The sequence below is a fragment of the Bos indicus genome, chromosome 9 (genome assembly GCF_029378745.1).
Source record: "Bos indicus isolate NIAB-ARS_2022 breed Sahiwal x Tharparkar chromosome 9, NIAB-ARS_B.indTharparkar_mat_pri_1.0, whole genome shotgun sequence".
Lineage (NCBI taxonomy): Eukaryota > Metazoa > Chordata > Mammalia > Artiodactyla > Bovidae > Bos > Bos indicus.
Window position 1 is genome coordinate 74050386 of NC_091768.1, and position 15778 is coordinate 74066163.

At 35.9% G+C, this 15778-nt stretch overlaps 1 protein-coding gene across 1 annotated transcript in view; it reads left to right on the forward strand.

Moving 5' to 3' along the window:
- Positions 1-1055: 1055 nt before the first annotated feature.
- Positions 1056-15778, forward strand: part of PDE7B (phosphodiesterase 7B) — a 348288-nt gene continuing 333565 nt past the window's right edge. The window contains exon 1 of the mRNA XM_019967483.2: positions 1056-1478. Coding sequence (XP_019823042.1) covers positions 1458-1478 — 21 coding nt within the window. The 5' untranslated portion in view covers positions 1056-1457. The remainder of the gene's footprint in view (positions 1479-15778) is intronic.

The window sequence follows — 15778 nt, forward strand, 5'->3', positions numbered from 1 at the left end:
ATCTCAGACAGCTATCAATATCTTCTTTCTCAAAGCATCTGTATTCATATTTGAAAAAGGACTCACCTTTCTTGAAAGTTGCGCTTACCCCTAAAACATTGTCTAAGGCAATGGAGAAATCAGATTGGTCAGTCTGGGTCACGTGCCCCTTATAGTTCTTTTGGAGGGGAGGGTCTTAAGGGAAAGGCTATGCAGTCTCTAGATAGAGGAAGGAAAGTCTCCAAAGGGGGAAAAAAAGAGAGGTTCTGTTAGAAGAATGGGGCGGGGGGGAAGAAGGGAGAGGATATGGGGGAGGCAGGAACAACAGATGGCCACCACCGAGATTTTCCAGAGTGGGAAGAGAAATACAGGGATGAGCTGGGGGCCCTGGTAGAGGATGTCTCCCTAAATAACTGTACCTTCACACAGTTTGGGCGAGAACGTGCTGAAGCCCCCGGCATGCTTGTGTGGCATCCCTGTGCCCTGCTTCTTGAATGAGTCCCCGTGGGGAGTTGCAGGAGGGATCTCCATGGCATGAATAATCCTGACGCTTCACCACAGAAGCTGGAGGAAAGAGAGAAAAGCAGGGACCAGCAGCATAAACATAATTTCTGTTCTTCACTACACAGAATATCATTCACCAGCACATACATTGGCGCAAGTCTGCCTCCACGGCGATCAAGATTAACAACTCTTTGAGGGAAGGGTAAAAACGAATGAGTTCAAAAACAAGCAACAGCTGGCTAGCGGGCAAAGGTACATACACACGCATTGGGGGAAAATAGAAATCTTTGCCGCTCTCATCAAGCTCAGTGTTTCTCGTCTTGTTTTGTTTTCAGATACACCTCGCTGCAAGGTATTTTAAATTGTTAAAATTTATTCCTGAAAATAGAAAATGTGTCTTGGGTGCTCCTGAGAGTGGGGTGCCCAGGCTCACCACAGGCACACACACACACACACACACACACATTCTTCCCATAGCACAGCACTTTAAAATTAATAGCACATGCAGAGGAAAAACTAAACCCTTTGACGTCACTCTTGAAATGAGGAAACATAAACAGAAAAGGCTCCACTCCAGTAAGCTGCCAGAGTTGAAGCCGATTGGTCTCTGCTTTTCCTTGCCTGTGGCAACTGACAGCACCTCCCAGCCCAGCAGGCCGGCTGCCTGCTCCCCCAGCCAGTCGGTGGGTCTGGGCGCTGCAGCAGCCTCAGCTCCATCCCAGCGCTTGCTGGGAGAAACGTGGTGTCCTCACCCACAGAGAATCTCTTTCTACCTTCCTTCCTTCCTTCCCGATCTCTCTGTGTGCTTTTGTTTTTCTTTCTTTCTTTCTTTCTTTTTTTCCTTATTTTTTCTTAATTATATTTGTAATCCTGGATGAAGTTGCTGGATTCCGCAGCACAAGTCTTCATGAACAAGCGGCAGCGCTCAGAGATTTCACGGCATTCAGAGGTCACAGAACTGCCACTATGGTTAAATGTCTTGTTTAATGGTTGAGGTAGGTACGACAGATTTCAGCGGCAACTCATTTTTCTTGAGAGAATCCCAGGAGAGAGATGGCAGGAGTTTTATTTTAAATGAACCTGTATGTATATATTTTTTGGTCTGTGATTGTTACTACAGCAACCAGCTTTTGAATTTCCTTCCTTTTTCTAGGCGAACTGACTAAACATTATCACTTACCCTGAATTAACTGTTTCATTCCAAGCAGCCTAATGAGACACTCTGGCCTTTTCACTGCTCTTTGAGCCCCTCCTGAGAGGGTTGTTTTTTCCCCTTTGGTTTTTTTTTTTTTTTTTTTTTTTAATGAATGCAATATTTCTTCTCCAATGTAAATCTTAGAGTTGAGTCAGTTTTTCTTTTTGGTGGGACAGGACAGGAAAATACTGGTAAAGAGATTGGTGAGGGTTGTGGAACAGGGGAAAAGAAATTCCGTTTTTCTTTTGAGTTTGTTATGTTGGTTGATAGAAGATGAAGAAATTAGTAGGAAGGGAGAAAGAAGCTAATAATGAGACCGAAGGTAAAAAAAAAAACCTATGGAAGATGTGTCCGAAATATGAACTCTTGGGGAAAATGCAATTTATCAATTTGTTGCATTTTTAAAAATGTTCTGGATTTGGAAGTCAACAGAGGAGATCCAGGCACTGAGTTATATGATCAAATGCCTTAGATCTCCTTATTTATACAGGAGAATAAAACTTCTTTCTTAGCACTGCAAATTTGCTAATTGTCTTCTCCTACAATAGGTTGAAAGCAGAGTGAGATATTTAATTATGGACTTGAGTGAGTGATCCTGGGAACTAATTAACCATCTATAGGTTCTGTTCTTCATGTGTTTGGCTAGAATAACTATTAAAATGTTAGACTAAACCTCTTTGCCCCTGAAAGCAGGCATATGTATTTATATACATAAACCACTAAATGTTGCAGGAAGCAGGGCAATTAAACCCAGGGTAATGTTGTTTTCAATGGCAGAATATTATTGTAGGTTGAGGAGAACCTCTGCTAAAAATCATTCCTATCTAGAGTCAATTATTGTAAGAGCAATTCAAATAATATATGGTTAATATGGATTTCCTTATTATCCTTCTCAAAGTTATGCAATAACAAGTAAGACAGGATTGTTTGAAACCATTACTCTGTTTCCAAAATTTCTTGATATTTTTCAAAGGTTTCTATTCTCAACATTAAGAGAAATTTCTAAAACTGGGTCATGTTAGCAGTAAGATTAAGCAAGGTGTGAAACACTGTGCATTTCAAAGAATTATGAAATTAACTAAGAGTGTAATGTACCAAGTTAAGAACTGCAAAAATATTAGCCCTGAAATGCAGAGGATGTGATGTGAATGGACAATTGCTTTTCTGCAGTGCCTAGTGAGAAAACAAGGACTTTGTGTGTTGCAAATGCCTAACTGCCGCTCCTCCATTTCCTCTGCTTTATCTTTTATTACTGGCTGGTGAAACAAAGACGAGTGTCAGTAGTTACGTTTTGATTGACATTTTCTCTAATACAGTGAAGTCGCTTTATGTATGAAGTAGAAGCCCAAAGTTAACAAGTTGCAACTCCAGAGTCTGTATCCTCTTTATAAGGTTTTTCACCTGACACTGTAAGCTGTCTGGTTTCAGAGTGTACTCTATTGAACATAAGACAAAATCAGTGGTGACTGTATATATGTCAGCCAATTAACTGGGAGAAACTCTTATGAATCAAGTGACTTAGGGCAAAGATGGAAAACTCCAAGATGTGTCAGGAGCAGACATCAACTTAGAAAAAATAACTGCCCCAGTACATTTTGTAATGCCTTACATGATGTTCAGCATAAAGTTCCCCATTGTCAGTTCTCAATTAATACCTATTTAAAATGTTTGCTGAGAATTTACTACCCTTCATATATTATAATTTAAATAAATTTCAAATATGGTATTTTCAACTGTTTTTGAAAAAAGTTTTTGATGTTAAAGTCCAACCTGACATATAATCTAGTTAGGAGGGCATTTTGAACATTGACTGGTGTTCTTTTCAGTCAAAGGAACCTGTTACCCAAAACAGATGCAAAAGTAAGTTTCCTCAAAGTGAGATGGTACCGCCTGGGAAATGCCTCTGACTAGGAATTAATCTTCCAAAGTTGACTTTGTTAACAAGGCTCCAATCATAGGGGAAGCTGCATGTTGACTCACAGAACATGGTATTGGAAGGAATACTTTAAGCAGTAAACTAATCCCAAGCAAGACCAAAAGATCTTCATTATATTAAATAGAAGTATCAAAAGTGAGAATCAGAATAGACTTCAGAACATCTAAATGTAAAACCTATTAGGTGTTCTAAGTGGTCTAACTCGCATTGACTGGTAGCAGGTAATTTATCGAAGGAGGTAGGTAACTTACTGAAGAATCCTCAGTGTTCAAAAATTTTTACCCAAAGACTCCACCATCCCATGGATTCAAGTTATCTGTCCCAGATAAATTCACAGACAAGCAGGGAGCTCTCTTCTAGGAGGTGCGTCTAGCTGGGGAGAAAGAGGTTTGGCATTTGGAAATGCAGTGAGAACCTCTGTATCAGTGCCTTCCCATGGTGGCATCTCCATTTCTCCTCAGAGCTTCCCCAGGGGCATCCTCACGTTTCCTAAGAATGAGCCTTGGGGAGCATATCTATCGCTCATGTCAGAGCCATGGGTGTCAGGACCATTGACTTTACAGTCCCCAGGTGTCAGGACCATTGACTTTACAAGCATCCTAGATGACTTTGTGAACATGCTAACTTTGATTCCTGAGGTGATGCACACTTGGTGTATTGTGTGTGTGTTATGCCTGACTATTTGCAACTCCATGGACTGTAGCCTGCCAGGTTCTTCTGTCCATGCCAGTTTCCAGACAAGAATACTGGAATGTGTTGCCGTTTACTACTCCAGGGGATCTTCCCAACCCAGAGATCAAACCTGTGTCTTTTGCGTCTCCTGCATTGGCAGGCAGATTCTTTACTATCGTGCCACCTGGTAAATAAACAATGAGTCACTTGGTATATTAACAATCTTTAAAGTGATGATACAGAAGTTTGGGGGAGAAATGGGGAAAAAAGGATGTAGAATGGACTTCTCCAGGTCAGAATACTAGAGTGGGTAGCCTTTCCCTTCTCCAGGGGATTTTCCTAACCCAGAGATCGAACCCAGGTCTCCTGCATTGCAGGCAGAGATTCTTTACCAGCTGAGCCACAAGGGAAGCCCAAGAATACTGGAGTGGGTAGCCTATCCCTTCTCTAGCAGATCTTCCTGACCCAGGAATCAAACCAGGGTCTCCTGCAGGCAGATTCTTTACCAAGTGAGCTATCAGGGAAGCCCAAGTATAACCCAAAGTGACAATATCTACTATATTCCAGGCATGTTAGAGATTTGAATGGAGTGCAATGAAATGTGTCAACATTCTAGTGTATAATCAAGGCAGTTATACATTCCCAAGAATCGCTTAGGTATCCAGATGATTTAATTTGTACCCAGAAAGAGATTGCATGGCGCACACTAGAAAGAGGAACAGATAGAGACGGGACCAGTGGGCACCCTTATTCAGGCTCTAACTAGTTGGGAAACACTTGCTTACTCTTGATCCCAGTTTCATCGCCTATAAATGAAACTGGTTGTATTGGATTATTTCTTACAGTCTTTTTTTGATCAAACTTTTTATAGCATTCTTATCTGGGAATTTAAAAAATTCTATTTGTATATAAAAATGTGAGTGTCAGACTTTTATTTTAAAAATTACTATATGTTTTCCACATGTCAAGATGTGGATAATATATATGTAGTGATATCCATAAAAAATATAATGTTTAAGGGAGCCAAAGTTTTTCCATTGGTTGATTAAGCTATTGTACAGGTTTGAGATGGTGAATTAAATTAGCGCATTGGTAGTTTCTCTATCGTCACTTGAATTTGGAACCATAAGAGTTCCAAAAAGCAAGAGTCCTTCAAGAACTTTGACAGCAACCCCAGATGCCAGTAGCCAGTTGGTACAAGCAAGAATGTTTCCTAAACTGTGATGGGCTTGACCACTGATGCGGTGTCATATGGCAGGAATGTCCTTTGTGTCAAGAAACCAATATCCCAAAGTGGCTCAGAAGAACTGTGTGAGTTAAGGCAAATTTCTTCAACTTTGGAGGCCTCAATTTCCTCTGCTTTAAGATGAAGATCTTGGAATACTTCTAGGGTGACTTTTTCCTTTCCAGATTCTGTGCTTCACCATGATAGGTTAATAGTGACTCGTTAGCATTAAACTCTTCTTATTCTTCCACCTCTCCCATCCTTCATTTCTTCTACTTCCCTTAAAAGTTTGCCTGTATTCAATTATCCAAATTTATATAATTTCACCTCCAAAATACCGTCATTGTCAAGGGAAAACAGAAACAAGTCCCTGGGTTTTGGGCAATTTCTCTACAGGCTGACTATGGCTCCCCAGGGAAGACCGTGTGTCCTCCCCCCATTTCTGTCCTCTGAGGCTGACATGCACATGCCCATGGCTGTAGCACCCCTTCAGACAGTAAAGGGACATGCTTTGAGTTCACTGTATCTGGAGACTTTAATGTGACAAGTGTCTTTTTCCTAAGTGCCAATCATTGTCTTAGGCTTTCTGTATTATTTCACTTTAATATCTCCTCTGCTCCAATTCTGGTTTCTTTAGAGAATAACTGAACGTGTGTTAATAACTAAGTTGGAGGAATCCTCAGAAGAAGAATGTTTTTGGTGAATTGATTGTCCATTGAGAATCTGCTGGTAGGATCCTCCTTGGGTCAGAGCATTCTTGCTGGCATCTCCTTGGGTGTTGATTTACAGTTAGCATCTCAAGTGTGGAGAATAGGGAGCAAGGTTTGTAGCTTCAGATAAACCTAAAAATAACATGACACAAAACACACATAAGCCTTATTAAGCAATATATAATTCTTAATATACTAGTGTGTAAATAAATACCCCAGTATTTTCAAAATTAAAATCCTTTCTTGGATGCTTTGCACATTTATTTATATACAGTAAAGAAGCATGAAAATAACAGCCTTAGTCAATATATTAGTAAATAAAGCTTGTTTTATTCATACCCCTCCATCCTTTCCTGTCCGTCCACACTTCCTTTCTTCCCTCCTGCCTGTTTCCTTTTCTTCTCTTTCTTGCATTTGTAAGGAGAAGATGGAAAAATTAAGATTGATAATGAGACTTTGATGGCATTTCCTCTTATAAAATTTGAAGTTTTTTTGTTTTAGTTTTCCTTTCTAGTGGCTGGTGAATTTGCATAAAATTTTTCATTAAAGTTCCTGCTCAGATTCTTTTCTTATTATTAGCTTTTATGTTTTAGATTCATAATTAACATATAAATAAATATAACAGACATCCTTTCTACATGATGAAAATCATCATTACCTACTTACTGCTTCAAACACACAGAAAAAGATTTTGTTCAAAACAGAAGTTTATACATGATTTAAATATACTAAAGGATCTTTGAGAGTTTTAAGAATATTCTTCTTTTCCTTTGAGATGGCAAGTGGAGTCCAGGGTCAGTTTGGTGTGAGGAGGTATTTCCGTGGTTTCAGATCAAGACATAGGAGGTTAGTATATACCTGTGCTTGTGTGCTAAGTCACATCAATCCTGTCCAGCTCTTTGTGACCCTGTGGACTGTAGCCCACCAGGCTTCTCTGCCTATGGAATTTTCCAGGCCGGAGTACTGGAGTGGGTTGCCATGCCCTTCTTCAGGGGATCTTCCCTAAACTGGTCAAAATTTGATATCTAAAATAAAGATACTTAACATTCAATATTTTACATATTCTTTGACTCTAGTAAATCTTAGTCTAAGAACACATCAAATAATGTTTATTTTTGCCTTCTTTGTAATATAAAAACTCAGAACTATCTAAACTAATAATAGGTGAGTTATTGAGTTCATTATTTTAAATCCATAGACTAGAATATCATATTGCTATTTAAAAGAATAAGCGAGATCTACATGAACAATCTGGAATGATTTTCAAGATGTGACAAGTGGGAAAAAGCTACATTAGCATTTGTATAGCTACATATACATATTCACACACACTGTTTGAAAATGTCTACAAATTCAAATAAAAACAACAATGGAAGCCTCTAGGATGTAAATACTGTAGAATTGCTCAACTTTTCTCACCACAAGTTTATTATGTATGCAATGGAAAAATTATGGGTATCTGTTTATTTTCGCATGATATTTAAGTTAAAGGTGAGACAAAAACTAGGAAATAAAAGATAAAGAGTTCCGTTTTTTAGTTGCTTCATTAGATTCTTCCTTCAATCCTATTGCGTTTCCCTCCTTTGCCTTTGAGACAGCTGAGGAGACCAGCTTGTCCCTAAAGTGAAGAGAGAGATAGCCCAACTTTCCTGCTTGAGTACCTGTGGACCAATCATTTCGCAGGGCACCCAGTGTCCTCACGTACAAAACGAGAGTCTTAGTCGAGCTCAGAATTCCTTCCAGCTTTCATATGTGTTTCAGAGTTTTCATAAGAAAACTTGCTGGCCTGCTGCCTGACAACTATTTGAGACTTTTCTCCATAAACTAAATGTACATATTTTACTCAATATATTTTATTGGTTTGAGCGCTTTAAACTTTCTGTTTTAGAATTAGTTTGGTTTAATTTTTCAAATTAAATATGTACATATTTAACACTATAGTAACACTATATTTACTCAAATAGTGTTTAAGGAAACCACCCATCATAGACTTTTTAAATTAAAATATGCTATAATATCATTTATGCATAAAACATTAGAAAACACTGTGTGTATTAAGATGTGTATTTTGCGCAGTAATACAAGCAACAAATGCTTCAGTTTCAATATGATTTATACATTTCTTGGTTTTTCAGGAGGGAAAAAAAAAAACTTTCATTTCCCTTTCCCATTATGCCACTTGCCAGCTGTGTCCAGCCAGATGAAAGAACTCAGTCATTTACAAAAGTGTAGATGCATTCTTGTAAAAGGAGATGCTGCAGTAATACAGAAGTCTAAAGAATGCCTCGATTTAGAAAAGATCATTAAATTTAAGGAAAAAGTGGTTTTCCCTGGGATAAAAATACAGTATATTTCCATGTCCTTCAGACTAGTGTTCTTGTTTTTCAATGAAATAAAAATAATTTCAATTTGGTTGTAGTTTGATTTGGAAAATGTATTGGTCATTTAAATTATTTAGTAATTTTTATTTTCTGTTTTTCTAGACCTTTTTTAATTGTGCTTGGAGTGAAGAACAATCTTTAAGTTAAAACAAAAGGGACAGACACAAAACAGAAATTTGTATGATAGGAGACTTGAATGACATTCTAGATTTTTCTCTATACATTTCTCTTAATTTTTTTTTAAGAAAAAAAAATTGTTGATCATTTAAAAATAACCCAATGGCTAATAATAAAGTAGCTGAGAATTACTATCTTCTATCTTCTTTTTCATTAATTTGTTGCCTCTAAGTGTCTGTGTGAGTGCATGAGAGAGAGAGAGGGCAAACCCTTCTTAAACATGAAAACAAATGTACGTGAAAACAAATATACATAAAAACTTTTAAAATGGTATTCATGTCAGAAACAGTGAATTGGAGAACATAGCTATTTAAAATATGTCTCCTTTAATGTAAGTCTTTTAAAAAATAGGTCAAATATATTTATTGAATTAAATGGTAATAGTATATTATTTTTTAAAAATTTAGTTTTCATATATTATGTGGAGAGAGAAGGGAAAACAGGAAGAAAACAATAAGGATCAAACTTTTTTCAAGAAAAACTAACCTTGTAACCTAAATTTCTGCATTCAAGTTCCAAATGCTGGCCTTAAGTTATTTAGCACTTTTGACTTTTAAGCCACTTAAATATGAGTTTAAAATGAGGTACATTTATGTTGTAAAATTTCTAACACACTCTCTACGCACACGGTTGGATTGGCTTTCATATTAGTCACCTAGTTCAGAGCACAAATGTCAAATCAGTTCTTTCTCAGAATCTTCCTATTAGGAAAGGATTCATTTTGCCCATTTTAATGACAAGGTAATCGAGGTTCACAGAAGTTAAAACTAATAGAGTTGAAATTGAATCCCAGCTTTTTAAATGACAGGTTTTTTTTTTTTGGTTTTCAGTGTTTCAAAAGCATTATGTTAAAATCCATCTTTGATCATTCTAAGCATAGAAAAAGTTTTAAAATTTTTACAAAATATAAAAATATCTATGTCAAAATGTTAATCTACTTGAAATATTTTTAGGAGTTTCCAGTGTATCGAGGAAACATTATTTCATTTCAAATTCATTCACAGTGACTAAATCTGACACTTTCAACTTCGGAAGTTTTGTTCTGGAAGGCAGTGTCCTGTAGTGGTAAACAGTGCAGAATCTGGCACAGTTCACTGTGGCTTGCTGATTAGCTCTGTGATCCTGAGCCAGTTAGTCTCTGAGCAGCACTCTACTTATTTATAAGATGAAGGTGTTTATAATATCTGCCTCATATGGTTGTTGAGAAGATCAAATGCACTTTATTTGTAAAGTGCTGAAAGTAATGCATGAAAAGTAGTAAGCATCATGTGTGTATGGAGTGGTATTGTTTGCTTACATTTATAAAAACTATTTCATGGAGAGTTATAAGTATTTTGGACATAGAATTGTGGGGTGCTTTAAACACTTAAGAGAAATAGAGTTTTAATTTTATTTTTAAACTAAAGCACATATGCAGAGAAATACTCAAAAGATATAAATGCACAGAATGGTCCACTAGTTACAAGTGAAGCACTGTGTAACCACTACACTGCCCAAGCCAAGAAAGAGAACATTATTACATAATTGTCACTTCAAAAATCCGCCAAGCCTCCTCCACTCTTTTCACTCATCATTATACAGTGAGATTTAGCAGATTGCTGTGTACAGCTGTGTTTTATTTCATTATTGCATAGTATCTAGTTATCTGATACTATGCAACAATTTATTCATCCATTTTACTATGGAAAAATGTTTCAATTGTATCTAGTTTTTAATATGAATAGTACTGGTCTGAGCATTCTTATGCCTGTCTTTTGATACACCAGTACATGTATTTCTGCTGACCATATGCCTAGGAATTAGTTGCTGGGCCACAGAGAATGTTTATGTTTTACTTCAGTAGAAAATTCAAAACTGCTCAAAATGGTTAAAACAATTTACACTCCCACCAACAATGTATGGTTGATACAAATGCTAATTTATAAGGTTCCTCACTAACCGTATAAATTAGCATTTAGGGGAGGTATGTAGTGATTAGTATATGGTGGTTTTAATTTGCATTTTCCTGGCTATTGATGAGTTTGAACACTTTTGCACATGTATATTAGCCATGTAAATATCTTCTTTGTGAATTATCTAAATAAGTCATTTATATATTAATTTATAGGAATTTTTAAAATGTATTTTGATACTTTTGATTGCTATTTATTGTACAAATATTTTTCTCCCATTGGTAAAATCTCCTGTTTCTCTTCTTGGTTCTCTACATTTCCATATAAATTTTTAAATTAACTTAAGATTCTTCCCTATAAAAAAGAAAAAATAACACTTTTGGGATATTGATGGATTTAGGAAGATTTGACATCTTTCCTTGAGTCTTTCAATTCATGAAGGTAGTATATTTCTTCCTTTTATTTAGGTCTTTGGTAATTTTTCTTAATAATAGCTTGTTTTGTGGTCATTTTGCATATTCCATGCTAGATATATTACTAAGCAGCTAGTATTTCGATGTTATTCTAAATAGTATCTCTTCAATTTTAATTTTTGTTACCATTATATAGTTGTTTGTTGTTATTTAGTTGCTATGGAAAACCAATTAAATGTTGGTATATCAATTTGTTGTCAGCAGACTTGCTGAACTCACTTGGAAATTCTAGTAATGTATCTGTCAATTCTTTTGATTTTCTATGTAGTCAGTCATACTATCCAAGAATGTTGGTAGGCATGTATATATTCTTCTTAAATATTGACATTTTTTTCTTATTGTAATGGCTAGGATTTTCAGTAAATTGTTAAGATAACAGTGGGTAGTACATTGTTTTCAATATTAGAAGGAAATTTTTCAACATTCTACCATTAAGTATGATATTGTCTATAATTTGGAAGTTTCCTTCTATTTCTAGTTTGTAAGTTACCATGAATAAATATTTGATTTATCAAATATTTTTTCTGATATCTACCATATGATTTTCTCTATTATTCTTTTGAGGTGGTGATTAATTTTACAATGTCAAATCCAACTTGAAATCCTGGAGTAACTCCAATTTCGTCATGATGTGTTCTGATATTTTTTAATCCATTTTTACCTTGTTTCTGGATTGCTAATAACTTTTAGGATTTTGCAGTTATGTTCATTAAGAAAAATAAGTCTAAGTTATCCTTTCTGGGATCAACCAGGTTCCATTGACCTCATAAAAATAGTTAGAAAATATTACCTTTTTAAAATTTGAAGGAGGGAGATTTATATAGATTCATGCCATTTATTCCTTAAATATTTGTTAGACATTGTAATCAAGTCCATCTAGTCCTGGAATATTTTGTGGCCAAGATTTTAGTTACAATTTTAATTTTACTAATTTTTATGGGTTATTCAGATTCTCTACTTTTATTTTCAGTTTTGGTACGTTGTGTATTTCTAGGTCAGAATTTAGTAATTTTATCAAAATTTAGTAATTGGCATAAGGTGCTCATAATTCTCTGCTTTTTAGGCTAACTTTTTATTCTTACTCTTAGTTTATTATGCCATTTCAGTTTTTCTTGTTTTTCTCCAATGGTTTTGCCAAGATCAATTTTAGATATTTCAAGTAAAAACTTTTCACTTTTTAAATTCTCTTTATTTATGTGTATTTATTGTCTGTTTATTCATTTTAGTCCTTTATTATTTCCTTTTTTCTTCTTTCTTTAGATTTATTTTCCTAAGTTTTTTTCTATTTTCTCAGGGTTTTTTTTTTCCCCTTGGCTCATAGCATTTCATTTTTTCTTCCTTTTCAATATATACATTTAAACCAATAAACTTTTCTCTAATTTGCATCCCCAAATTTAGTATTTCCATGATCAGATAGCTCAAAAAAAATTTCAATTGTAACTTCTTTTTGGACACTTAGATTATTTAGATGTGATTTATTAATTTTCAAACATATTGGGATTTTATAGTTATCTTTTTGTGACTGTTTCCTAGTATAATCTGCTGTGGTCATGATTCATAATTGATAATTCATGATCTAGATCATTGAGATTTGGTGTAGCTTATATGTATGATCCAACATATATCAACTTTTACACATGTTTCACATACATTTGAAATGAATTTGGACTCTGGCTGTTAGGTACTGCACTCTATGCAAGTCAATTGGTGGTGGCTGTCTCTAAGCCGTGTCGGACTTTTGCCAACCCATGGACTTCCAGGCTCCTCTGTCCATGAGATTTTTCCAGGCAAAAAGACTGGAGTGATTGCCATTTCCTTCTCCAGGGGATCTTCCTGACCCAAGGATCACACCAGAGTCTCCTGCATTGCAGGTGGAACTTTACCACTGAGCCACCAGGGAAACCTATACGGGTCAGTTCAGTTCAGCAGCTCAGTTGTGTCCAACTCTTTGCGACTCCATGGACTGCAGCACACCAGGCTTCCCTCTCCATCACCAACTCCTGGAGCTTGGTCAAACTCATGTCCATTGAGTCGGTGATGCCATCCAACCTTTCTCATCCTCTGTCATCCCATTCTCCTCCTTCCTTCAATCTTCCCCAGCATCAGGGACTTTTGCAGTGAGTCAGTTCTTTGCATCAGGTGGCCAAAGTATTGGAGCTTCAGCTTCAGCATCAGTCTTTCCAATGAATATTCAGGACTGATTTCCTTTAGGATTGACTGGTTTGATCTTGCAGTCTAAGGGACTCTCAAGAGTCTTCTCCAGCACCACAGTTCAGAAGCATCGATTCTTCGGCAATCAACTTTCTTTATGGTCCAATTCTCACATCCATACATGACTACTGGAAAAACCATAGGTTTGACTAGACAGACGTTTGTCAGCAAAGTAATGTCTCTGCTTTTTAATATGTTGTCTAGGTTGTTCATAGCTTTGCTTTCAAGGAGCAAGAGTCTTTTAATTTCATGGCTGCAGTCACCATCTGCAGTGATTTCGGAGCCCAAGAAGATAAAGTCTATCACTGTTTCCATTTTTTCCCCATCTATTTGCCATGAAGTGATGGGACCAGATGCCATGAGCTTAAATTTTTTGAATGTTGAGCTTTAAGCCAGCTTTTTTACTTCTCTTTCACTTTCATCAAGAGGCTCTTTAGTACCTCTTCACTCTCTGCCATAAGGGTGGTGTCATCTGCATATCTGAGGTTATTGATATTTCTCCCTGCGAACTTGATTCCAGCTTGTGCTTCATCCAGCCTGGCATTTTAAATGATGTACTCTGCATATAAGTTAAATAAGCAGGGTGACAATATACAAGTCAATTAGGAAATTGTTAATCACATGAAAGTGAAATTTGCTCAGTCATGTCCAACTCTTTGCAACCCCATGGACTATACAGTTCATGGAATTCTCCAGGCCAGAATACTAGAGTGGGTAGCTGTTCCCTTCTCCAGAGGATCTTCCTCACCCAGGAATTGAACTGTGGTCTCCTGCATTGTAGGCAGTTTATTTACCAGCTGAGCTACCAGGGAAGCCCCTAATTCAGATCTAATAATTGGTTCTTAGGAAGCAAAAAAAAAAATCAGTATGTATTACAGTGGTCTATGGCCCTCCAGAGAGACTCAGTGCATCAACAGATGTATAGTGTATATGGTATTAAACTCTTTTGAAAGGAAGTGATTAGAATAAACAAATCTAAAAAGTCTCCTTAAGGAAATAGGATGGTAATGGAAAAAAAGGATGACAGATGCTTAGTTAGATACAAATTTAGAACTATTATATCATCATGGTGAATTGAAACCTGTCTCGTAATGAGACCCAGTTTTTTTTTTTTTTTTCTATTAACGATTTTGCCTTCAAGTCAACTTTAAAACCTATACAACTAGCTTTCTGTTAGCTAGTGTCTGTGTGACTTCTCTCTCATTCTCTAAATTTAAAATTTTCTATATGTTTGTGGTTTAGATATCTCTCTTTACAAGCATCGATAAGTAAATATTGTTTTATTATACAGTCTGGTATTTTTCTTTTCAGTGGAGTATTTAGTCATTTTATATTTAATGTCATAATATATTTGAATTTAAATATGCTGACTTACTATGCTATTTGCCTTTCCTGTTCTGTATTTCTTTTTGTCTCTTTGCTGTCTTTTGGATTGAATATATTTGTAATTTCATTGCCCTTTTCCTATTAGCTTGTAATTTTTACATACTTTTACATTATCTTACTGGTTACCATGGACGTTACAAGAGGTGTCTTCGCCCTAATCAAAGTACAATGCAAATTAGGACTTTTATCACTTTGTGGGAAACTTGAAAACCTTAGAATGAATGCCTTAACTACTTATGCGCTTCTTCTGAATTATATGTTATTTTTAGGTATTTAATTTTATATAATTTAAATTCCACAATAATTATTGTTATTATGGTTTCATATAGTCTTATATACTCTTCATTTCTTCCTGCATCTTTGAGATTACATATAGGATTTTCTTTAGTATAGTAATAATTTGGTCCAGTTTTGTTTTGTTTTTTTGACTGAAATGTATTGACTCTTTTTCTAATATGTATTTTTCCTGGGAAGAAAATTCTAAACTGGTAATTCTCTTCCCCCACTTTATGATGTTATTGTCTTATAACTCACTGTTTCTGTTGATGCCAGAAAATAGTCTATTTTAAAATTTATTTTTAATTGATGGATAATTGCTTTACAAAGTTGTGTTGGCTTCTGCTGCATAACAGTGTGAATCAGCTTTAAGTGTACATGTATCTCCTTCCTCTTGAGTCTCCCCACCACCTCCTCATTCCATCCATCTAGGATGTCACAGAGCACCGAGCTGAGCTCCCTGTTGCACAGCAGCTTCCCACTAGCTATCTGCTTTACACATGGTAGGGTATATGTGTCATTGCTACTCATCTTTTAAAAGTAAACTGTCCTTTTCTTAAAAAACTATCTGTAATTCTTTCTTTATAGCTTTGATTTCCAGTAGTTTTACTATGATTGCTTAGGTGAGGTTTTCTTTGTATTTATCATTATATTTTCATATAATATATGTTTTCATTATATGATGATGATGGTATTATTAGCTTCTAGATCTCTGACAAAATTCTCAGTTTTGTCTATCATATCCTTGTATATATTATATG